The sequence below is a fragment of the Sparus aurata genome, chromosome 18, assembly GCF_900880675.1.
Source record: "Sparus aurata chromosome 18, fSpaAur1.1, whole genome shotgun sequence".
Classification (NCBI taxonomy): Eukaryota; Metazoa; Chordata; class Actinopteri; order Spariformes; family Sparidae; genus Sparus; species Sparus aurata.
Window position 1 is genome coordinate 33,795,204 of NC_044204.1, and position 23,897 is coordinate 33,819,100.

At 41.6% G+C, this 23,897-nt stretch overlaps 3 protein-coding genes across 7 annotated transcripts in view; all 3 read left to right on the forward strand.

Annotated features, from left to right (window-relative positions):
• maea (macrophage erythroblast attacher, E3 ubiquitin ligase) overlaps positions 1-13,035 on the forward strand; it is an 83,399-nt gene extending 70,364 nt beyond the window's left edge. For all 3 annotated transcript variants that reach the window (XM_030395809.1, XM_030395807.1, XM_030395810.1), the window contains 8 exons: positions 3,680-3,862; positions 5,629-5,832; positions 5,984-6,106; positions 6,712-6,788; positions 6,902-7,010; positions 8,287-8,420; positions 8,755-8,950; positions 10,595-13,035. In XM_030395809.1, coding sequence (XP_030251669.1) covers positions 3,755-3,862; positions 5,629-5,832; positions 5,984-6,106; positions 6,712-6,788; positions 6,902-7,010; positions 8,287-8,420; positions 8,755-8,950; positions 10,595-10,690 — 1,047 coding nt within the window. In that variant the 5' untranslated portion in view covers positions 3,680-3,754 and the 3' untranslated portion in view covers positions 10,691-13,035. The remainder of the gene's footprint in view (positions 1-3,679; positions 3,863-5,628; positions 5,833-5,983; positions 6,107-6,711; positions 6,789-6,901; positions 7,011-8,286; positions 8,421-8,754; positions 8,951-10,594) is intronic.
• A 1,209-nt stretch (positions 13,036-14,244) lies between these two features.
• LOC115568499 (heterogeneous nuclear ribonucleoprotein A0-like) lies at positions 14,245-19,115 on the forward strand. 3 transcript variants are annotated; one of them, XM_030395815.1, is made up of 3 exons: positions 14,245-15,410; positions 16,840-16,944; positions 19,012-19,115. In XM_030395815.1, the coding sequence occupies exon 1, from the start codon at positions 14,323-14,325 to the stop codon at positions 15,229-15,231; it is 909 nt and encodes a 302-aa protein (XP_030251675.1). In that variant the 5' UTR covers positions 14,245-14,322; the 3' UTR covers positions 15,232-15,410; positions 16,840-16,944; positions 19,012-19,115. The 3 variants fall into 3 exon arrangements, with proteins under 3 accessions (XP_030251675.1, XP_030251674.1, XP_030251673.1); XM_030395814.1 differs by having other exon boundaries at positions 14,245-16,504; positions 19,012-19,111; XM_030395813.1 differs by having other exon boundaries at positions 14,245-16,944; positions 19,012-19,111.
• LOC115568498 (heterogeneous nuclear ribonucleoprotein A0-like) lies at positions 16,840-22,469 on the forward strand. The gene is made up of 2 exons (XM_030395812.1): positions 16,840-16,944; positions 20,620-22,469. Exon 2 carries the CDS (start codon positions 20,828-20,830, stop codon positions 21,773-21,775), a length of 948 nt encoding a protein of 315 aa, XP_030251672.1. The 5' UTR covers positions 16,840-16,944; positions 20,620-20,827; the 3' UTR covers positions 21,776-22,469.
• The last annotated feature ends 1,428 nt before the right edge of the window (positions 22,470-23,897 follow it).

Genomic DNA, 23,897 nt, shown 5'->3' on the forward strand with positions numbered 1-23,897 from the left:
TAATAGCACATTATCCATAATAAGATCTGGTACACGCCAGTCGTGTTAACAAAGGGAGTGTTACTACGTTCTTAAAATGCAAAACAGACATCTGGTTTATTTAATCTGAAGCAGAAATATGAGCCAAATTTGTTACTATCTTCTAGGGTATTACAATTTTCACAAAATATCACTGTTACACAATATAATTATCATGATGACTTACTGTGACACTGCAGAATGAAAATGGAAGGAACTTTTGGGTGAACAAACGCTGTAATATAATTTCACTAAATGCTCTGTCAGACATGAAACTTGATATATTTTTTCATAATATTTAACACTAAAGCTCTATTTGAACTGGACTAGTATTGCCTGTGGACCTCCAGTAATTTGTAATAATTCCAGAGGTTATCTGTGATCATAATCCCGTGCAAATCTGCCGTGTCCATTTGTAAAGTAAAACTGTAACCTCATAATACCGACCACATTTCAGCTAACACACAGGTCATGTAATACTAGTAGTCATTTCTTTTTAAACTGCTGTTTTCAGCTTTCAGTGGTTCATAATGTTTTACAGCAATCAACAGCTGTGTTCATATAAAGATCATATAGAAGGTTAGAAGCAACCAGATGTTTTTGAAAGGTTTTTAATGAGCTGCAAATGTGTATTTATGCTTTTAACACATGCAGAAAGTGAGAAAACAACTCTGAGCTAAATAAATAATGTGGCGTCTGTAGAACAGATGTTCCCTGCTGAAAGCTGGGAGTCTTGACATCATATGTCAGTAAATATGGGTCAAATCCTCACTTTACTTATCCTTATAATGTTCCACATGAAACACACATATGAGGTGGTGACTTCTAAATCACATAAAGTCCCTCTGTAATACTAGTCCTGTGTGAATAGGGCTGCAGTGAGACGGTATAATTAAATACCGTATATGAGCAAATGTTCATGGTGTGTTAATTGTCATTTTTCCACAACAGTAAAAGCTCAGGTCGAAACAATCCAACAATATGTTGTCATATAGTATTTTTCTCTAAGATAGTCAGGTTTAAATGTATGTTTTCCCTTGTCCAGTGAATTAAATACCTGAGAAGTCAAAGGAACTCATCACATTTCACTCATGTCTTTAAGTATTTTCTTGCCATAATCTTTCATCAGTAGAAATATTTATCACCAAGCTCCTTCAGTAGAGACGATAGCAACACCTTCTCCACTTGATGTGATCTGAATGGTCGTGAGGTCAACAGTGTTACACTGCTCAATCCTGTTTGCATACAGCGGGAATTCAATGCATATTTAATGAACGACTCGGCCCTCTTTACATCTCGCTGTAATCATCACCATCTACTGTATCTGCTTTCTGACGCCTTCGTTTCATCACTCCCAATTAATTTGCTGATCTTTGGCCAAGTGTGTCACTAAAATCAAACACTGATCAGTTAAATGTGTCAGTGGTTAATCAGGATCTTAGTGCAGGCCTGAGGAATAAAGAAAAAGATGTCGCTGCCGTTCATTTTCTCTCTCATACAGTGGTCATACTCATCCCTGAACAGAATAAGCCTCCTGTTTCTGTCAACAGGACACTAATGAATATTTATCAGCACATACAAAACTGTTCTGTGGTGCCGTTTTAAACATCCGAATCAAAGCGTCTCATTCTAGGCTTCAACTTGGCGACTCGGATGTGCAGATTCTAATAGTAACTATCAGGGATTCAGAATTAACCCATATATTAATATCACAATATGTCCAAGTGCAGCATCCAAATAGCAAAACCTGTCATTTATTCACTAAAGACAAAAATGTATGACAGAACAGCATTAAAATGAAGTAAGAAAAGATGTTTGTTCAGCACAGACCCCAACAAATATCACATCATCAGAATTTTAATAGTGTTTCTCAGAATTTATATAAAAAATCCATCATCCTCGCTAATCATGAATCATATCGACATCGTAATATCTGTCAGAACAATCATAATATTATCATTGTTATTATTTTTTACCAGATCATGAACCAGTGGGAACAATAATAACTCCAGCAGAGACGTTTTGTTGCAGGGTTGTTTCATTTTCCTCTCCAGTGTTAGTGAGCTGTGAAATTAACTTGGTTCTAACTTTGGAACACACAAAAAAAACAAAAAACCTCTCTTGATGGATCAAAGCTCTCCTCTTGTTTTTTGTGGCTTATCTCCAAGAAGAAATCTGATCAGCCAGTCTGGTTCACAGGTATCTGCAAAGCCACTGTGCTGTTGTACAAAGGAGGAAAGCACCGTGTCTCCAGGTGTCGTTTATCATACAGATCTTAGAGTTTCAGGCTTCTCTGTGATAAGGATTTGGTTTATAAATGTTCTTTTGTTTCTTTTAAAAAGCTGTGTTTTCATTTTACTTTAAGTGCCACAACTGCTCAGGTACACTGACTTCCTTCTGTTGATTCTGCTGTGATACATTAGTATTTAAAAAAGAATAAGCATAGATCATTTATTTATTTTAGTACAGCAGATGTCACAATTACATTTAACCAGATTTCTAAATCTGGAGCAGCACGTGACAGTGATTTTAGTTGATGTTCCTGATTAATTGATTAGTTGTTTAGTCTATAAAATGTCAGAAAAGGGTAAAAATGCCTGTTTCTCAAAGCTCAGTTCTCAGAATGTCTTGTTTTATCCACGTACTGTCACAGAGAAGCAAAGAAACCAAAAATATGCACATTTAAAAAAGCAAGAATCAAATAATTTTCCATTTACATTCTTAAAGAAATACTTTAATTGATAATTTGACAATCAAATTAGTTGGTGATTAATTTAATAGTTTGGAACTTGGTATTTAATCGTCACAGGAGAAGGAAACAACTTCTGGCTCGTAATGGTGAGACACAGCAGAAGCTTCTATCTAATGTTCAGTAGTTCGAGGTAGAAACTGTAAAAATCTGTAAAAACAAATCCTTCGATTAGAAGTCAGCTCTGTGGCCAACAATCAAATAAATTCGAAGCCGCACTAATCAGACATATTCACAGGAAATCCTTAAATAGGAAGTCGTTAAGATTAAGTGGAATGTGTCGATTCAAGTTGCCACAGGACATTTAGAGATGCACTAGACATTCTTACCAACGGGATATTGTGTCGCGATACAATGTGGAAATTATTGAATGCTCTGCGGAAAGCAGTCGCAAGAAAGACGGCATTGTTGCATCTGAAAAAGCAGCAGCAGTCATCTGCTTCCTGCTTTAATGTGTTTCCATTGAGGAGTTCTTGGACTCCGGCTGCAGAAATGTCATGAAGTGAGGCTGCCAGCGGACGGTTCACAGGCCGCCACAGAGCACACTGCTGATAGTGTAATCTCATTCCAGCTGCCGGTGACAACGACACATTAACAGGAAGGCAATAATATATAATTTTATATACAGGAAGTGGAATTTAATTTATCCTTCCTAGTTTGCATGTGATTATTTGTGTCCAGCCTTAAAAAGGCTCTACGAAACAGGATATCAGTGCAAATTACTTGGAGCAATACAATAACTCACTTCCATCATAGATCAGCTGTCTAAACAACAATCTGCCTTTTACAAAATACAAACCTCAATCTTTGTTGAGCTGTTAGCCAATGACACTTTATTACATTACACCAAGCGGTACGCCAGCTCTCTGCCTGACACGCCGAGGTAAATGTCCCGTGTCGCTGTCGTCGCAGGTCCCCTACGAGACTCTGAACAAGCGCTTCAGAGCGGCTCAGAAGAACATCGACCGGGAGACGAGTCACGTGACGATGGTCGTCGCGGAGCTTGAGAAGACGCTAAGCAGCTTCCCGGTGGTCGACTCCGTGGTGTCACTGCTGGATGGTGTGGTGGAGAAACTCAGCGCCCTGAAGAGGAAGGTGAGGGGAACAGATGCACACATACACACACGTTCATGTAACTGTTTCCTCTTTAAAAGATGTCAAGAAGTGTCTTTAATGTATATATATTTTATTTGTTGCACAGTAGAAGTTAAGATATTTGGGTAAACTCATAAAAACATCTTCTGAATGTAGATGTGTGGATAAGAGGCTGCCGCTGTGGTGTGTTCTGTACACAGTAGGGCGCATTTTAAAACATTAAAATTTTACTTGTCATTAGTAGTGTTTTGGGATAATTATCCCACAGTTCCCTCTGAAATGTCTCTTTCTCACATTTATGGGTGACTAACAAAGATAATCAGTACTTTTGACTAAAGCAGCCAATTTACCTTCTGTGCTTAATGACAGTTATTTTGTCACTCGAGGTGTTGCAATTATCATAACTTGCCATTTATGTTTTTAGAGAGTTGTTTTTGTCTAAGTGTAACTATGCCAGCTGTATTTGGCTTTATTACAACAATGACGTCTTGAGCTCTGTACTCAAGGCCAGTTCTTTCACTTGTTACCACTTTGGAGGTCATTTAACAAAATCTAGCCTTTGGTGGATGGAAATATATAAATCGAGAGAGTACACGGCCGTGGCTCTGATCTGATCCAGGACCCTGCTCCGTCCCAGCAGCGCTCTGTTCTCCTGCATGCAACAGGTTCTTTACTTCACATCTAGCTAAAATCCATTAACCGCAAGCAACTCGTGTAACTTCAACACACGAGAGAAAACTTTTCTGTCAAACTAGATAATGAAACGGGCCATAAAACAACAATAACAACAATCACGTCACGTTCGTACAGAAATAGAAGCACAACTGTAAAATAAGGGAAGAAGATATGATAACCTCTGTAGAGATTGAGAGAAAATGTAAAATACTATAAATGTACAAACTTGCTGTAAAGCCAGCAGCTGATACTCATCTATGAACAAAACCAACCTTCTGCTAGAGCAAACCGTTACAAGCTGCATTTCTCTCCCCTGTTTAACAAAAGCACATGTTGTGGATGTGGTTTCTTTGTTATGGTGTACGAGTGGCCTTGGTCGGATTGTTTGTTAGCGGTGGAATGCTGCCTGGCTGGTTCTGCTGGGAACCCTTTCTTTCAAATGATCAGAACTTTGTAACAAATAAACCTTTCATATTGTTGTGTTGAAGAGAAGCTTATACCAAACAGTATCCAGCGTCATGGGCGCGCCTCCCCAAAGATGCTGGGCCGAAACTGGTCTGGACTGGCGAGTTTAATTCAAGGCTGAAGAAAGGAATTAAACCAGGGAGGTCATGTTTAACAAAAACAAAGCAGTTTCATTTGAGGTAGATCTAAAATGGCAGTGTGCATGGAACAGTGCACTTAGGAATGCCGTTATGAACTGTGTGATATAAGACTCTTCTTCACCGTTCCCTTCCTGTTATGTGACTGGCAGCTAAGGGAATACAGTTTTACATTTGTGTGATCCATTAGCTTTTATTTTTAAGACATCCAAGTTAACTCTGTCACATCACAGTTTATCTACAGAGCAGGAAGCAGCTGTTTAGTGTGACCTGCCCTCAACTATGTTCGCGGTTTGATAGGTCTTGTGTCCTGGCTTCAGTCAGGCTCAAATCATGTCATTAGGATTCTGAAACTAAAGCGTTTTCCTCAGGTCCAACAGTCCCAATCCTGTCGATACACTGACGACTTCTATTTCTGTTTTACATGATGCATATTCAGCTTTCTGTAAATGTCTCGATGCTTCTTGTGTGTGTTTGTGTGACCTGAAGGCTGCTGAGTCCATCCAAGCAGAAGACGAGAGTGCCAAGCTGTGTAAGCGTCGCATCGAGCACTTGAAGGAGCACAGCAGCGACCAGCTGGCCTCAGTCAACCTGTGGAAGAAGAAACGCATGGACCGCATGATGGTGGAGCATCTGCTGCGCTGCGGCTACTACAACACAGCCGTCAAACTGGCAAGACAGAGCGGTATAGAGGTAACTGATCTGTAGCTCGTGGGTTTCTTTGAATTAGTAAATTTAAGGACTCACTGAATGTTTGAATCACAGATGTTTTGAGTTTTTGTTTTCCAGTTGTGTCTGGATCTCATCTTCTTCTCCGTTAATACACCCACTTTTGTATTTTCAGGATCTGGTGAACATTGAGATGTTCCTCACAGCTAAGGAGGTGGAGGAGTCTCTGGAGAGGCAGGAGACGGCCACTTGCCTAGCCTGGTGCCATGACAATAAATCCCGCCTCCGCAAGATGAAGGTAGTCACATTTTACCTCATGAATCCAGGAAGTTGAAGCCTGACAGATGATTAAAAGCCATGCACATGACAAACAAAGACAATTCATGTGTAAGTGAAGCGTATCAAGCAGGCAGAAGCATGTCGGTTCTACCTGAAGATTATATAAACAAGAATCAGCAGTTTATTAGTGTTTGTGCTCAGAAACAGACATTTTAAGATTTAATTAATTACCCTGAGTGTTTTGCCCTTTTGGCAGTGGCTGCACGTTAAAGTGTTAATCCTAAAATGATCCTATTAAAGCAGAAAGTTGTGAGTAGAGCGCAGACCTCCGCCGAGACATGATGATCTTTTATTCAGCTGTTACTTTAAGAGTTGACTTTTTACTGAAAATATGACAAATGACTCTCACAGGAGTGTCTGAAATTTGTTTTGGTGTAACCATCTTTTTATAAAGCCACAGCAGCAGGTTGATAAAATCTTTTAACGGTAGCTTGATATTGTACCGAGCGCAGGAAATGTATTGAAGAACTGTGTTTCCTGTCTGCTCTGAAGCTTTATGGAGGGCACAATAGAGACAGTACGTCTGTGGTTTCAACTTACTGGTTTGTTTTGTTTCTTTTTCAGAGTTGTCTTGAGTTCAGTCTTAGAATCCAGGAGTTCATTGAGCTCATCAGACAAAACAAACGCATGGATGCAGTCAGGTATGGACATAAAACAACAGTACACACACCTGAAATCTCTTACACTAACTGCAACTTATTCCTGAATTTTTACTATTATTGAAGTCACTAAAACAAACTTGTGTGTGTTTCAGACATGCAAGGAAGCACTTCAGCCAGGCAGAAGGTGGACAGCTGGATGAGGTTCGGCAGGTGATGGGCATGCTGGCCTTCCCATCAGATACACATATCTCCCCATACAAGGTAAAACCTGTTCTTTCCTTGCACTAATGTGTAAATAAATTAAATGTAGTTTGACCCATTTTACACGTACAACCACGCAATATCATGACATCTGGGTTTCCACCGTTTTTGTAAGAAATTCACACACAAACTTCACACGTGGGACTGTCGGCCTCCATCTCATTGGATACAGCTGATTAATGACGTTAACATTCTGCAGACTGTTTATAAAGCAAGAGCACAACAGATACGTGTTCACTGGAATGATTTAAAGCGTTGAACTTCATTGAGATCACAGAGAATGTGCATCAGACCAGCCACTAGAGGGCCTCTGTTGTCTTCTAGTAGAATAAACTGTTACTTGTACTTCTTTAAACTTGTCCTTGGGGAGCTTCTTTCAGGATCAGTGGTGTTTTTGTTTTTTTAATGCATTTTCTTCTTCTGAGCAGAGTCGCACCAACAAAGCTGTATCTCTAGTGAAACTAGTGTGACAAGATTTGTTTTGCCAGCCTCTTGTGACAGAAGCAGAACTCAGATTCTTTGTCCTCTGTGAGCACGTTTGTAGAACTGCACATTTACCACTGAATTATCACCACAAGTAAAATCCTGATCGGTTATTGATCCGTGTTTGGGAACAATTACAGATAACTGCTCTCACTTTCCTTCACATGGCGTCTGTGTGAAAACCTAAAACTACCTTTTTAATAAAATCAGGCTGAATTATAAAGCTGCCTCTACAGGTTACAGTCGAATTTAAAGTATTTAACTGCCAATTTATCTTGATTTAGAACAGGCTTTTATTTACATTAGACTCTCAGAATGTTTGCTGTGAAAACACTTTTGCCAGGCAGCTGTGTTTGGTAAGCAGAGTCGTTAATCACAGTTTGCCCAAAAGAAACAGACAAACAACACATTGCCCTGATATCTGCAATAATCACATTTAATTAATGAGTAGAGATCAAACACTAACCCCTTGGTGTTGTTTCTGGAGGGACAGTGGAACCACTTTTTAATGACAAGAGTACAGTGAGTGTCACAGTTTGTCTTTAGGACTGGAACAAACTGGCTACAGTACTTTGATTACTTGGTGCAGAAACAATAATGCTGGAAAAGTTTATAAAGGAATAGAAATAGGAATAGAAGTGGCATGTTGGACGAGAGTTGTGTAGCACTGGTCTGCACCTCGCTGTGTGTGTGTGCTTTCTCAGAATTAGATTATAATTGAGTCTGGAGTCTGTCTGGAAATATCTGTATGTGTTAAACTCGGTTCCATCTCTTTTTCTCTCTGTTCTGTCAGGACCTTTTGGATCCAGCCCGCTGGAAGATGCTGATCCAGCAGTTCCGATACGACAACTACAGACTGCACCAGCTGGGAAACAACTCTGTCTTCACTATCACCCTACAGGCTGGTCTGTCTGCCATCAAGACACCGTATCCTGCCACACTAGTTTCCACTAAAAGTTACCTCAGACCTTCTGCATTTAATCTATTATTATTATTGTTGTTTTGTTATTATGTCTAATGTTTTCAGGAACGCAAAAAAAATTGCATGTAAATTTATTTTAATTGTAAATGAAACAAAATAACTTGTGTGTCTACAGTTATCTTTGGTGTATCAAATAAGATATTGATCACTGCAGTGCTGCCTTATCAGCGTCAATGTGTGGATTATCCTCTGCATGGTACTGTCTGTCTGTCTGTCTGAGACCCATAATAACTTAATACGTTGAGACGTTCTGGTCCTTAACCACCGTGCTCATTCCAGTCAGTGCTACAAGGAGGATGGAACCTCTAAGAACCCAGACTGCCCAGTGTGCAGTAAATCCCTCAACAAGTTGGCCCAGCCGCTACCCATGGCCCACTGCGCCAACTCCAGACTAGTCTGTAAGATCTCCGGGGAGGTCATGAATGAAAACAACCCTCCAATGATGCTTCCTAATGGATATGTGTACGGATACAACGTGAGTACACAGCACTAATTAACTATCACAGAGTGTACAGAGGCTGGGAACTGCAGCTGTGTCTGCATATGTGTAAGGGGAATTCAGGTGTTTTTAAGCCTGGGCCCTCTGTTGACATATTCTGGTGTTTAGGGGACGGCCCAATAGACAGCCTCAGCCAAAATCGATGAGATTGTAATGTTGTCTTTGGTGGAAACTTTGACCGTCAGAGCACGACCACTGAAAGTGCTGGTTTTGACCGCTGACAGGCCGAGGTTGTTATTTAAAGGACTGACAACATTAAGAGAAGGATTCCTGCAGAGATTGAGCTTTTTGTTAAACCAGAGACAGCTGAAACATTTCTCCTGCCAAATCCACCAGACAGCATTTATAGAAACTATAATTTTATCATCATAAAATGAACTTCTTTCAAAATAAACAGAAACTAAATAAAATTAACCAAAACCATGTTGGTTCATGTTCCACTGATCCAACAATCAACAGAAATATGTGAAAACATTCTGGTTCTGTGAGCTGTTTTCCTTCTCTTCTCCTCTCCTCTCCTCTCCTCTCACTTCTCTCCTCTCCTCTCCTCTCTCCTCTCCTCTCCTCTCCTCTCACTTCTCTCCTCTCACTTCTCTCCTCTCCTCTCCTCTCCTCTCCCTTCTCTCCTCTCCTCTCCTCTCTCCTCTCTCCTCTCACTCCTCTCCTCTCCTCTCCCCTCCTCTCCTCTCCTCTCCTCTCACTCCACTCCACTCGCAGCGCCTCCGCTCGCGGCTCCTTCCTCTCCCTCACTCCTCCTCTCCTTCCTCTCTCTCCTCCGCGCACTCCTCTCCTCTCCTCTCCTCCTCCTCCTCTCCTCCTCTCCTCTCCTCTCAGGCTCCGCGGCTCCGTCCCTAACTCCCCTCTCCTCTCTACACCTCTCCTCTCCACACCTCTCCTCTCCACACCTCTCCTCTCCTCTCCTCTCCTCTACACTCCCCCTCACTCCTCTCCTCTCCTCTCACTCCTCTCACTTCTCTCCTCCCCTCTCCTCTCCACTCCTCTCCTCTCCTCTCCTCTCCTCTCACTCCTCTCCTCTCACTTCTCTCCTCTCCTCTCCTCTCCTCTCCCCTCTCCTCTCACTTCTCTCCTGATATCTCAACCAAACCAGAGTTGGTTGTTGTAACAGTGGAAAGATTAAGCAAAACAGTTTTGGTATATTTTATTTAGTTACAATATACACACTCAGAAGTGTTTATGATGATAAAACAACTGTTTCTGTAAATGTAGTTCGCTGGGTGTGGCGAGTGCGACATAGTGGCTGTTTGTGGTTAAAGACGAAGGGTTTAACTCTTTAAGAAAAATCTCTGCCCCTGTAGGAATCCTTTCCTTAATGTTGTCAACAATCAGAATAACAATCTCAGCCTGTCTGAGGCAAAAACAAGAACTTCTAATGGACATTTAGGAACAGACAAGGTTGCCCTAAAGGATTATCTTGCAGCAAATGTTGTTGCTGCCTTCTGAGGTGATCTACTAAAACTGTATATACCTATTTTAGTGTAAACTTTCGAGCCATGTTTAAAAATACTTTAAATCACTTTTAAATTACAGAAAAAGTCACACAAAACTGTAATGTTTGTTTTTCCTCGTAATTTATTATCCTCTGCTTGTTATTCCTTCCAGTCTCTTCTGTCCATCCGCCAAGATGACAAAGTGGTGTGTCCCAGAACCAAAGAAGTCTTCAACTTCTCTCAGGCTGAGAAGGTCTACATCATGTGATCACTCAGATGAACCCGTCTGAGTCATTTACATGACCGATAACGCCCCGTCGTTCATCACCTGTGACCTGGCCTACTCAAGAGAGCCACCTGTGGAGCTGTGATCCAGTGCCCTTCTTCCTCCCCCACAGACACACCCGACATTTCCCCCAAACCGCCCTCCTCTCCCAGTACACGATCAGCTCAAGTTTGCCAGTTCCCTCTCCCCTCCCGTTTCATCACACAGAAACTGGACTCCTCTCCTTTCAGACTGTTTTAGATGTGGCTAGATAACGAGAAGTTGTTTGATCTGATCCATTCAAGCACATGGACTATCAGCATTGTCATTATTTTACAGGCCCTCACTCCGAAGATTAGAGCCTACAGAAAAAAGACTGAGGGGGTGAAGAGCTGCTAGGTAGATCTTTGATTTTACTACAACAAATAAAAAACTTGTTGAGGTTACTTTTGACTTTTTCCTGTGTTACTTAAAACACCACGAAGCAGGACTGTGTGAACTCGCTCCATAAACTAGATTACACAAAGTGATTTGAGCCTTTTTCTGAAAACGAACATGGCTGACTTCCTGGTCACGTGGTAGCATCTCATTCTGTGATGCATGCTGTTGACGCCCTTTTGTCTTCTAGCCATGTTTTCTGGTGGGTTGTTGGGGGGGATATATATGTTAAATGCCTCCTTTAAACTGCCTACCTCTTTGCATTTCATCCCCCCTTGGCTGTGAAAACGGAGCCTGATTTGGGCCTCAGTAGGCTCCTTTTCAAATGTAAATATTAGATAGGAATTGATCATCCTCATGTATGACTTCGGGTGTTTTGTGGGACAAGTAACGACAAGGAAGGATGAACCTTCTACGAAGATTGCTGTGTGAACTGAACAAGTCTTTTCTTGATCTGGCCCACAGTACCTTCAAGATGGCCGGTTGTTCAGTACAACTTCTCATTTCTGAGAAAGCAGTTAGGATCACAAACATGGTAATATTAATTATGGTGTATTAAATACCATAATGAAAATTACGCAATATACAAACAAGACAGCCATTGGTGATGTGTTTTTTTTTTTTATTATTAAAGAAATTGTCTTCCTTTTTTTGCGTGTGAGGTTTGCAGTTTTAGTTTTTCTTCCACCAATTTCGCTTTAGATAAAAAAGTAAATTTCAGTGGACGGATATTTATTGTGAGGGAAGAAATGAGGGGTGACTTTAGTAAATTTAGCATTGCCTAAATAGTTTTAATTTCTTAACTATTTTTCCAACGAAGTAAAGGTAACAATATTTTTCTCACTCTTGTACTCTGCGTGTGTTGAGCTGCTCGCAGCACCGACACGCTGAAGTTTGCATAGTATAAAAGTACACCTGCTTCAACATTACACGTCAGCCTGCTTTCATTCAAAGGAACTGACTAAAGGATAAATCCACTCAAAAGTGAAAATGTAATCATTGTCCACTCGCCCCAATGCAGATGGAAAGTTTCGTAGTCCACAAACATTTCTGGAGCTTCACAGCAAACCAGCGTTGCTGCATTCTCCTAAATAACTGAAGCAGATCTTGTTTTAAAACTTAAAAGAACTAATTTATTTGAAAAGACGTTACTTACAACCTCACTGCGTGTTTAGAGGTCATGCACCCACTTCAGACGCTTTAAGATTAGCAGCTAAGTGTGTAAATAACATCCTATCAAATCAACTTTCAAAGCTATTTTATTTTTTTGTTTTTAGTGTAAGTAAGTTTTCACCAGTCGACTTCAGCTGTTAAGGAGAATTCTGCAACACTGTTTTGCTGTGAAGCTCCAGAAATGTTTAAATGTTTTGCTGACTACGAAACGCCACTCGACTTTCCATCTGCAAGAGGGTGAAGATAATAATTGACTTTTTCGTTTTCTGGGGGGGAACTTATCCTTTAAGAACCAGGATCAAATCCTCGTCCAGGCTGCTGGTTTTAACAATCCTGCCTTTTCTTGAAAGCTCTCAAGGAAAATCGTCTCCACGCACGACTCATGCTCATCCGTAGAAAACTTGCTGTAGATGATGGATAGGGAATGTAATCAGAACCAGATCAGCAAGGACAATGTCAACTAACGCACAAATAACCCTTAAATTGTGACATTTTAAAACCCCTTAACATCCGTACTAAGCAACCCAAAAATGCCGTTTTATGTTGACCATGAACAGTCAAACATTTCTTCCATTTTGTTGTTATTGACAAACCAAAAGTTGCCTCATTTGTGTCCATAAAAGATTTGGAACTGTATCTGTAAAGGCACAGACTGTCCTGTGTGTTTGTGTTGGTAGAATAGATGAAAGGATTGTTTCATGAGCAACATGACTCATAAAGATTTCAGTGAACTTTGATTTCAGTGTTTCTTTCTTTGCAACTGTCTGCTCTGCTCTCTAAAATCTACATTACCATAAGCACCATGGGTGTGACGAGGTCAACGATTCATCGCGATTCTGTTGACATGGAAATTAAACCCCCAGTGTTGCGTCTTTCACCTGAAACTACACCTCAAAGTGTGAGGAGGTCAGCATTTGGTGTGGGTGTTTTTAAGTCTAGCAGTGAAAGAGCAGTCTTGCAGATGGTAATGTACTGTAGAGCCTGAATTACATAATGTGGCTTTCAAGATAAAAACGGGGCAAATTTGATTTGATTAGATTTGGCAGTACAATTTGCCTGACGATCTGTCACTGCTCTTTCCAAAAACTAAAATCTCTTTAACTAAGCCTTGGCTTTTTGATTTCACCAAGATACAAATTTAGTTTTCTCCCCCCCGAGGACGCTGAATGGGCCATCTGTTAGGCTTTTGTGTGTGTGCCTGCATGGAAATTGGGTTTTCTTGGGGGGGTTGTGGCAACTGGCATCCATTTTCATTCTTAAAATGGTGAAAAATACCAGTTCACAGTTTTCCAGAGCCCAATTTAACATTTTGAAATTGTCTTGTTTGACCTACAAATATGAAACCTATAAATACATTTACAGAAGAGAGAAAAGCAGCAAATCTGGCAAATTTAAGAAGCTGGACTCCTTGAATGAGTGAACCAACCATCTGTCATTTTTCATCATTTGGCTAAAGTTTCTTATTTCGTCACATGATTTCAGCAGCCATGTCTCACTTACCTTCATTACATCCAGCTTTCAATCATAATTTAAACTTCTTACCACGTCATATATTTTTGGCTTGAAGCCCATGTAATCATAACGACCCCATTCATTTTACTAGCTCGATTTTATGAGTTATAAATGTACTCTGACATTAAGCTTTTTCCCACATGTATACGTATAAAACTACATGCGCTCGGCGCACTTTGGTTCCGTGTGACACACTAAAACGGCCCTGCGAAAAGACAAACCGCATCGATACTGCGCATGATAACATACAAATGTGTTCATCAATTTATTTTCTACAGTATCTAATAATTATTTTCGTGTTTTTAAATAGTTTGTACTCGTTTTAGGACGAAGATCGGATATTTTGTAACACAAAAGAGACGACGGCGGACCGGAAGAGGTGTCACCGATTTTCAAGCCCCTCTGTCGTCACAGCGCGTCCGCTATAAATACCGCTGCGCTCATCCCCCACCACCATCTTGAGATTAGCGCGTAGTTGAAGCCGTCAAGTATCAGCTCGCCGTTATTCCAAAATGAGTGACCAGCTTTGTAAACTCTTCGTCGGTGGCCTCAACGTGGACACTGACGATGATGGCCTGCGCAAGCACTTCGAGCAGTACGGTACGCTCACCGACTGCGTCGTCGTCGTCAACAAGCAGCTGCAGCGGTCCCGCTGCTTCGGCTTTGTGACCTACTCGTCGCCAGAGGAGGCCGACGCAGCAATGGCGGCTAGGCCCCACACCGTCGACGGCAACGCGGTCGAGGTGAAACGTGCCGTGGCCAGAGAAGACGCCAACAAGCCAGAGGCACTCGCTAAGGTGAAGAAGATCTTCGTCGGAGGCCTGAAGGACGACATCGAAGAGGACCACCTGAGCGAATACTTCTCCCAGTACGGTGAGATCGAGAAGGCCGAAGTCATCTCGGAGAAGGAGACCGGAAAGAAGCGAGGCTTCGGCTTTGTTTACTTCACCGACCACGATGCTGCCGACAAAGCGGTTGTGGTCAAATTCCACACCGTCAATGGACACAAAGTTGAGGTGAAGAAAGCCCTGACGAAGCAGGAGATGCAGGCAGCCAACAGAACCGGTATGGCGCCCAGAGGTAGGCCGGGTAGAGGCATGAGGGGGAATCAAAATGGCTACGGCAGCAGGGACTACGGCGGAAACTACAACTACGGAAATGGCGGAGGAGGCTACAACTGTGGCGGCTACGGAGGGTACGGCGGACCATATGGGGGAGGCTACGGAGACCAGGGAAGTGGCTATGGAGGTGGAAACGGCTACAATGAGTTCGGTAGCGGCTATGGCCAGCATTCTTCTGGTTACGGCCCCATGAAGGGACCACCCTTCGGCGGACAGAGGAGCGCAGCACCCTACACCAGAGGCGGCGGCGGTGGTGGCGGCTACCCCAGGGGGGGCTATGGCGGCGGCGGCGGCTACTAAATGAGACTGCACAATGGGAAAAATCAACCACCCCTCCCCCTGCCATAGATTACCTCCAGCCGGGATTCGGACGCTCAACTCAAATTCAGTAACGGGGCGTCTGCCGTGAAATCCAACAACGGCAGAGACTCGGACAGAGATCCCCCTAATCATAATGAAGACCTCAAAAACCCAAACAGGTAGGAAGGTCACTTCCCAGAAAACCTGATTATAACGAGCAGCCGTCGTTGCCGTTCAACTAGGACACGTAAAAAAAAAAAAAAAAATGAAGATTCAAACATACAGTGATCCCTTTTTATTATGTACCCACGCCATCGGCGTGTAGTTGTCGTTTAGAGTTATTTTTTTTATTTGCGTTCACTCGGTTCAACTTCGATGTAGGATTGTTTTGCTGACAAGTTCTGATTATCCCAATATTTTGCATTTTTAAGTAATTAAATCTTGTTTTCTGGAGTAAACTTAGTGTGATTTCAATGTATGAGGATGAGAAAGCATGTTTTTTGTGGTTTTGGATTTCATAGCTGTCTAACATCCATTTGTATAATTATTTTACTTTGGTCATTCAGCAAAGTCGGAACGTGATACTGCAGGATCCAGTTTCCTTGTTTCCTTCCCAACATTGTACTCAAACTCTCCTCACGCATAGTAATAGTTTCTAAATATTGTTCATTTTTCATTACCTGTAGCAATATCTAATGTATATTGTATACTTTCATGTCTGGAGAACAAAACCTACTGTTAAACCACCTTGGTATGCTTATGTATGTTCATTTTAAATAAAACGTTATACCACTTAGCTTAGTTATTTTACTTATTTAACCAGGCTTCCTCAAGTTCATCCACAGGTTTTATAAGTGACATCATCTTGTCGATGTTTAGTTACATGGCATCTTTCCCAGTTTATTCCCTTACATTCAGGTGGGTGAAATGGTTACAGAATGGTTGTCTACCCACAGCCAATGCATGTAGGCTTTGTAGGGTTTGACCTTGTTTTTTAAAATTATGTGGTTTTTAGACACTGCTAATATGACTTCATATATTTTTCTTTTTTACGCATTTGAATACATATCAGTATGTGGACATGAGGGCTCTGATATTTATCTTTGATTATTCCTACATTTAGGTGTTCTTACTCGTATTCCTGTAGGCTATCCCAGCCAAAATAGCCGTAGCAGTTTGTTTTAGGCTACATCAAGACCCTGTTGATTACCTGGGGTCGATTGTGATAGGAGTCTGAAATATCTCTTTAGGATATCCACATCCAGCAAACTAGGTATGTAAATCAACCTGTCTTCACTCTGTGTTGGTCAACCATGTATGGATTATCTTCTGAGATGGTGCACAACTGTGCCATTTATTTAATATTAAGAAACTTAAATTACACTTACAGCGCAATGCGGCTTACATAGCTAATCTTAAAATAACAAAACAAAAGGGGGGGTGGGGTTACTTAATTTGGTCTTTAATGAACTTTAAGTGGGTGGAAGGGGGCGCAAATTTTGTTCCACCATTTAAAACCTAAAATATTGGAACGAGTAAATTTGTGTCTCGTCCAGAAAACTTTACTGTGCCCAGTTTCTCACTCTCTTTTTCTCCCATCTCCTCCAGGTTGCTACGGTAACCTGGATAACATCACCCCGAACACGATGGGGTGTGTGTGTGTCTCCACGCCATCGGGGGGACCGGAGAGTGGTTGTGCCTTCTCCCCCTCAGGTGAAGTCAGTTTTCACAAAGGATTCCCCAGTGTGGTGTTGATGCTTTTTTGAAGAGTATAACATGGTTTCGATCAGGTTTTATTTTATTGAAGATGGGTTTTAAGAGTTTTGATAACACCATGTCACAGTGCAATCGTAAGTGCTCTTTCCCCAGTGACCAGCACTGGCCTGTTCCAGATGAAAAAGGGTAAAAGATGCCGGTGGCTTTGACCACTTTGACCAGCGACGGTGATTAAAACATAATTCTGTGTTTAATGGAATATTATATTCCTCTAACACTATGCAAGTGCTGAGGATCCTGGGAGAAAGAGATTGCACTTGGGCACTGTGGTTTTCAAAATACAATAAATATTTTATTATTATATCTGTCTTGTGTTTTTAATGGTCTCCAGGTATACATATATTCTTTTTAAAGGTTACATAACAGGTTGTGTTTGAGCTTGGCAATAATAGTTTTCAAACTAGCCACATCTGCAATGAAATGGGTGAAGGTAAACATTTCTGAATACATAATGGTTGACTTAAAGAAAAGGTTGCCAAAAATTTAAAGTGCCTTACTTTTTTTATTCACCTACATGCAGAGGTAAAGATGGTGATGCTTCATTGTCCATGAAAACATTTGTGGTGCTGCACAACAAAACAGCTTTGCAGAATTCTCTTAAACGACTGATGGACTTTCAAATGAGAAATAAACTTGGGACAACATAACTTGTCCATAAGTTATAAGGAAGCTCAGCTGCCCTTATTCTAGTAATGTTTAATTACATTATTTACACCCATGACACATGGATTAGGTTGTGCACATGCTTAAGTGTGCGTGCAAACATTTCATAGCTAACGTTCACCTTTAATACAAACAATTTGAAATTGTCTTTTCAAATCAGTTCAAGATCTCGGGGCCTCCAGAGAACTGGGTTACACCAGCTGAGCTATATGGAGCCATTTTGTTTTTGTAGGTTTTTAAACATGTCTACGACTACATCATTGAGGAGACATGCATATTTAGGAGAATGCTGCAACAGTTTTCTGAAGCTCCAGAAATGTGTTGTGGATTTTGAAACTTCACCGGACTTTCCATCTTCATGAGGCTGAGTAGACTAATAAAGAATGCTCTTATTCTTCATCGTACACTTGTGTTGATGAGCAAGACAGTGATGGAAAGTCACATGCTCGCACCACAAATGCCAATTGCACCGACTTAAGCAGCAAGTCACCTAATAAATGCCTACTTGAGATAACAAGACCTCTTCAGGTGTTGCAGGCGCTTGATTAGTGTCTGTAAATTAATGATTCAGGGTAAATGCTGCAGAATAAATCACAACCGATCCGTTACATTACAGCACTGTTGTGTTGACTAGTTTTAAAGGGTGATGCATTTCTCTTAAAGAATTTTAAAGAAAACTGGAGGCATATATTTTAAATAAGAGATTGACCACAGGGGTTGAATTGAGTACTAAAAACAGAAAATTTGCATTGAACGGCCTCTTTGGGTGTAAATAAGCAGCTTGGTCTCGGAACTAAAGCTTGGAAATAAATTATGGCTTGACAGGTACGTATTAGAATAATAGCAGCGCAATAAACACCGGCTCAAGGGAAATATTCAGGTCTGCAGAGAATTTAGTTTATGTCAAGTCTGCAGACGAAAATGCTAATCGATGCCTAAAAGAAAATGCATCGTTGTTGCTGAGGTCTTTATAATAACTCAGTGTGGATGTTTATTTAATTGGTATATTTAAAGGATGCCGTAAATAAAGTAAGGATCAGTGCTGGAGTGAAATGAGACACCTGAGCGAACAAAATGTTTGTCAGTTTAAACTTGGAATGCAGGTATTGTAATGTATACCTGATGTCTGGAATTGAAAGTCAAAAATCAAAACAAAGGGACGTTACATGAGTAATCCCTCCCTTTCATAAAATGGAGGAGAGTGTATCCCTTTATCTAAATTCTGTCTGATGTACTGTGATGATTCAGGAGGCCTGGTGTGACCCGAGTACTGTGTGTTTACGTGATGCTCGACGGGGTGGCGGGAGTGTAAACTTTACTTTTGTTCTCTTACCCCCATAGGATAACGGTGCTTGATGATTTGTGACCATCCCATAGGAAATGGAAACATCTGTTATCATGCTTTTTATGAATCTACAATAAATTTATATATTTTTATAAACCAAGAGACTTATGTTACTTATTTATGTCTGTCCTGGTGATACTTGTCATGAAGGGGTTGAAATAAGGTTGTGAACCGATGGGCGCACTGATAATTTCCATTCTGTTGGAAATAAGGTTTGCAGAGTCGGAGAGGACAAAGATTGAAGAATACGTGTTTCATTCAACCAGGCTGCAGCTGTACGAAGTCTTCTGAACAGTGTACATTTTCAGGTCTTGACATATTTGCCGGTAGTGTATGCAGCAGGCCCGGTTGGGCTGTTGTAATGTCAGCGTTCCTCTCGACTAAAACCACAGGATTTATGAAGATACTTCTGTGAAAGGTCTCACCTCCGTGTGTGGCTCACATTTACAACCAAATAACACATCGTTTCCATAAGTTAACGTGTATGGCACAAGTATTGTGGCATTTAAAGTTTTGCTCTCAAGTTTTCACTTATGTTAATTCTGTGTGACTAAACCAATTATTTAGGTTTCTTACATCATGCATCATCCTAAAATGTAGTACAGCTGACAAAAAAACAACCTGGTTTAATAATTGCATAACTGACCGTGGACATGTCTGTTGAAGAGGTAGTACAGTCAGTTCTGGCACAAAACATCGTCATGTTGCAACATGCATTAATGACCTAGAGATTCTTTGGTACAAGCGTTGGAGGAGCACCTTGTGCACCTGCGGGAAGGTGGCTGAGACGAGTTTCAGACAAGGCTACCTTCAGTCAACCAAAACTACTGAGAGACGTGATGATTTTACAGAGAAAGTCAAACGATTATTTAGGTTGATTGGCACCACTCACCAGGGAAAACAACACAAATCTGTCTGGGTCCTTTGTAACCAGTATGACCAGTTCTCCTAGGTAATTAAAAAATGGTTTAGAGGGAATTGTGGCGTTGCTCTTAGGTTTCCTCCATGTTTTTTTTCTTGTGAAAGGGGTTTTAGGGAGTTCCTCCTCATCTGAAATGCTTCTTGTGTCAATTTTGTGACTTGTATTGGGGTAAATAAGTTAACTTGAATGTAGAAGCACAGATTTGAGATGTCAAGCAGTACTCAACTTACAATGGGCACAAGGTTTGAAGAGTAGTCATGGTCACAGCCACATGGTAGCAACGTATTAAACACTTACAGGAGATGGAAGAATTTAAATTTGGAACCACAACCATTGGTTGTTTTTACGCCCTTTTATATTGTGGCATTTGTTTGGATACTGTCAGATAAATCTGCACTTTCAGAATGTTTTATATCTGTATTCACCTGTTATAAAATGCCGATTTCTGGTGTATTTGGAGCACATACGCGCTTTGCACAGTTAAAAGCCGCGTGGTTATATTTATAAAAACATTACCTATGCTTTGAAGCTGTATGTGGTGGTTGCATCGAAGTGGCGATGATAACATTTAGGGGGATTAATCGGGATTTTGCTTTATTAATGGGATGTTTTTTTTTTTACTGTACCCAAACAAAACGAAGGACCACGAAGGTTGAAATCCACGTTTCCCTTTCTTCTTCAGCAATCGAACATAGGATTTCCGACACCACCTGAAGGCAACAACAACGTGATTCGCTCGCCAGCCAATGAGGTTAACGGATTTTTCAAGATGACCAATCAGCGACTAATACGTCTTACGAAAGCTGGTAAGTCAAACGGCCCGCCCTGACGTAGTCCATTGAAGAAGAAGGACGGTCTCGCTGCATACCATCCTCAGAAGAAATACGGTCATGTCGACTACACTGACCAAGCTTTTTGTCGGGGGGCTAAACGTGTTGACCACAGAAGATGGGGTCCGCAAGCACTTCGAGCAGTTCGGCACGCTCAGTGACTGCGTCGTGGTCATGAACCAGCAACTCGGACGTTCCCGCTGTTTCGGCTTCATCACTTACTCAACGCCGGAGGAGGCCGACGCAGCAATGGCGGCTAACCCACATGTCGTCGAAGGCCACGACGTGGAATTGAAGAGGGCCATATCGCGGGAGGACGCTAACAACCCGGACATCCTCGCTAACGTGAAGAAGATTTTCGTCGGCGGTGTGAAAGACCACGTCGAGGCGGAGAACCTGACCGAGTACTTCTCCCAGTTCGGCGTGGTGGAGAAGGCCGAGATCATCTCTGACAAGCAGACGGGCAGGAAGAGAGGCTTCGGCTTTGTCTTCTTCGAGGACAACGACTCTGCCACCAAAGCTGCGCTCACCAGGTTCCACACCATCAACGGCAACAAGGTGGAGGTGAAGAAAGCTCTCACCAAGCAGGAGATGTCTACCGGCGGCCGGGGAGGAAGAGGTCGAGGAAGAGGGATGAATAACTATGGCGGCGGAAGAGGAGGCGGCGGTGGCTACGGAGGAGGCTACGGCGGCGGTTACGGAGGAGGCGGCGGCGGCGGCTACGGTGGAGGCTATGGCGGGGGTTACAACAACGGCGGCGGTGGCGGAGGATACGGCGGCGGATATGGTGGATACGAAGAATACGACAGCCAGATGGGGGGTGGGTACAGTAATGGTGACTTTGGGGACGGGTACGGACAGCAGCACTCCAGTTATGGTGCAATGAAGGGGGGCAACTACTCCTACAGGAGCGGGGCTCCCTACAACAGAGGAGGCGGTGGAGGTGGCGGCGGCGGCGGCTACGGCAGGGGAGGCGGCGGCGGAGGAGGTTATGGCGGTGGCTATTAATGGCTCCTTTAGTTTTTGAGATGTTCATGGGGACAATTCTGATTACAACGAACTTGAATTTACACACACACACAACACAACACAAGCCCAGTTGGGGTGAGGGGTCAGTTAAAGGGAGCAGCGCCCATCACCCACAACTGAATGAATGAGACTGTCCTCCGGATCCTGGCTCCCTCCTCCACCCGGACACCCCATCTGCCCTCTTATTCCACACATTATGTACTTTACTACTACGAATGGTGAATTATTGAATTGTACTTTTTTTTTGTTTTTTGTTTTGTTTTTTGGAAAGACTTGCTTTGAACCATTTATAAAAAGGCGTAATCTTTTTGTCAGTCACTGCTTCTCAGCTCAGAGATGAGTTTGTTTGTCTTGCAAACCAGCCAGATGTGTCTGTTATTTTTGCATCATGAACTCAGGGTTTTAAGTAAAAGTTGGTGGCAGTGTCGGGCAGCATGGGACTCGATTGCTTGAGTTTCTTGATCTTAAAACACACGTGACAAAGTATTTTTTAATTGAGAAATGTCACGAACTTTTTTTTTTTTTTTTTGTCAGTTGTAAATGACCTTTTCCACTCTTCCCGTCCCATTACAGGCTTTTCGTTTGGATTAAAAGTGTTTTGAAATCCGTGTGTTCAGTTCACCCCCTATGTTTATTCTGCTTTTATTAAAGTTTTTAATGTTTTGAAAATCCATCTAATCTCGCAGTCTTACTTCAGATCGTGTGGGGTTTATTTTTTTTTTTTTTACATTTTTAATCAGAGTCTCGAGTTCATGGAGCTGCCAGCAGGAGGGAGTGTCGCATAAATATTCCTGTATTTCCAGTTCATCGGCCATTTTATACCGGGAAATATTCACTTGGTGCAGAAACCTGATTGTGTGCATGGTGCTCTGTCTGAAGCTAAGGTTGCACTGTTCAAAATTAGTTGGATTTGGCTGCAATTAAGGCCAAAGAGTGTGTAATTGTTGAGAAACAAATATTCACTAAATAAAATTCAGATGCATCAGAATAAAGAAGTGAAACACTAATATATCCCTGAAATAATTTGAGTAGTGTGTAAGAAAACCAACAATTCACCAAATAATCAAAAACCTCACTTTAAATCCATTATTGGACGAATTGAGGCAATGTTCTGATTTAGACAAATGTTTACAAACCAGGATTTAAATCTTAAACACTGTCGGTGTCAATCTCAGTCACTGATCTTTCGTCTCTGTTGCACATTTCCTCTCATCAAACATTGTTGTGGCTGTTGGGATGTTTATAACTACAGATCAATTAAATTTATAGCACCAGAATTGCAATGCATGCTGGATGTTTTGGGGTATGTTGGTTTTGTGAGAACTGATTTTGTTTGTGGAAAACAGGAGATTCACTGAGATCAGGGATGGTTAACCAAGAAAGTATGAGCTCTCACTCTGACCCGGTTTCCAAGTATGAGAACGGCCAGAGCTAAAGAACAAGTGTTTGCTATCAAATGGAAACTTCTGTGCATTAATTACACATTCTGATCATTTGAAACAGCTACGTATACTCAGATGTACACTTACCTAATCAATAACAAGACAGTTTTGTACACAAGACATGAAAAAGCATTAAAACAGAATCCTCTGAAGAGTCCGATGTCTCCAGATGCTTCTCTGATCTGTACAACTTGTGAAACTGAGTATTTAAATGCTTCAACAACATACACACTGAACCAAATCTGTGAACAGGCATTTTTGTATAGAACCAGAGAATGTGCCGACAATTATTCAAAGAGCTTCTAGTCCTTCATCTAGTTTTAGTAAAGTGGTAAAATCCCACTGCCCCTTCTCTTCCCTAGCAGGTGAAAGTCACGATATAATTGTAGAGTGGAAATAATTTACCAGCTTGACAACTGATGTGCAACTATTATGTTTGAATTTGAAGTCAAGACATTTCATTTTCACACACCAAGTGATTAAACTGGAGAATAATCAGCCAGGTGATGGATAACTGGATGCAGACTGACTTGGTTGTTTCTAACGACCATGCAAGAGAATCCTCTGATGTTCTATATGAAAGCCAGTGTAATCTGTTTTAAACATTATGGTGGAACATTAAAGAAAGTCATTGATTGTCTGCTACAAAACCCACCGTC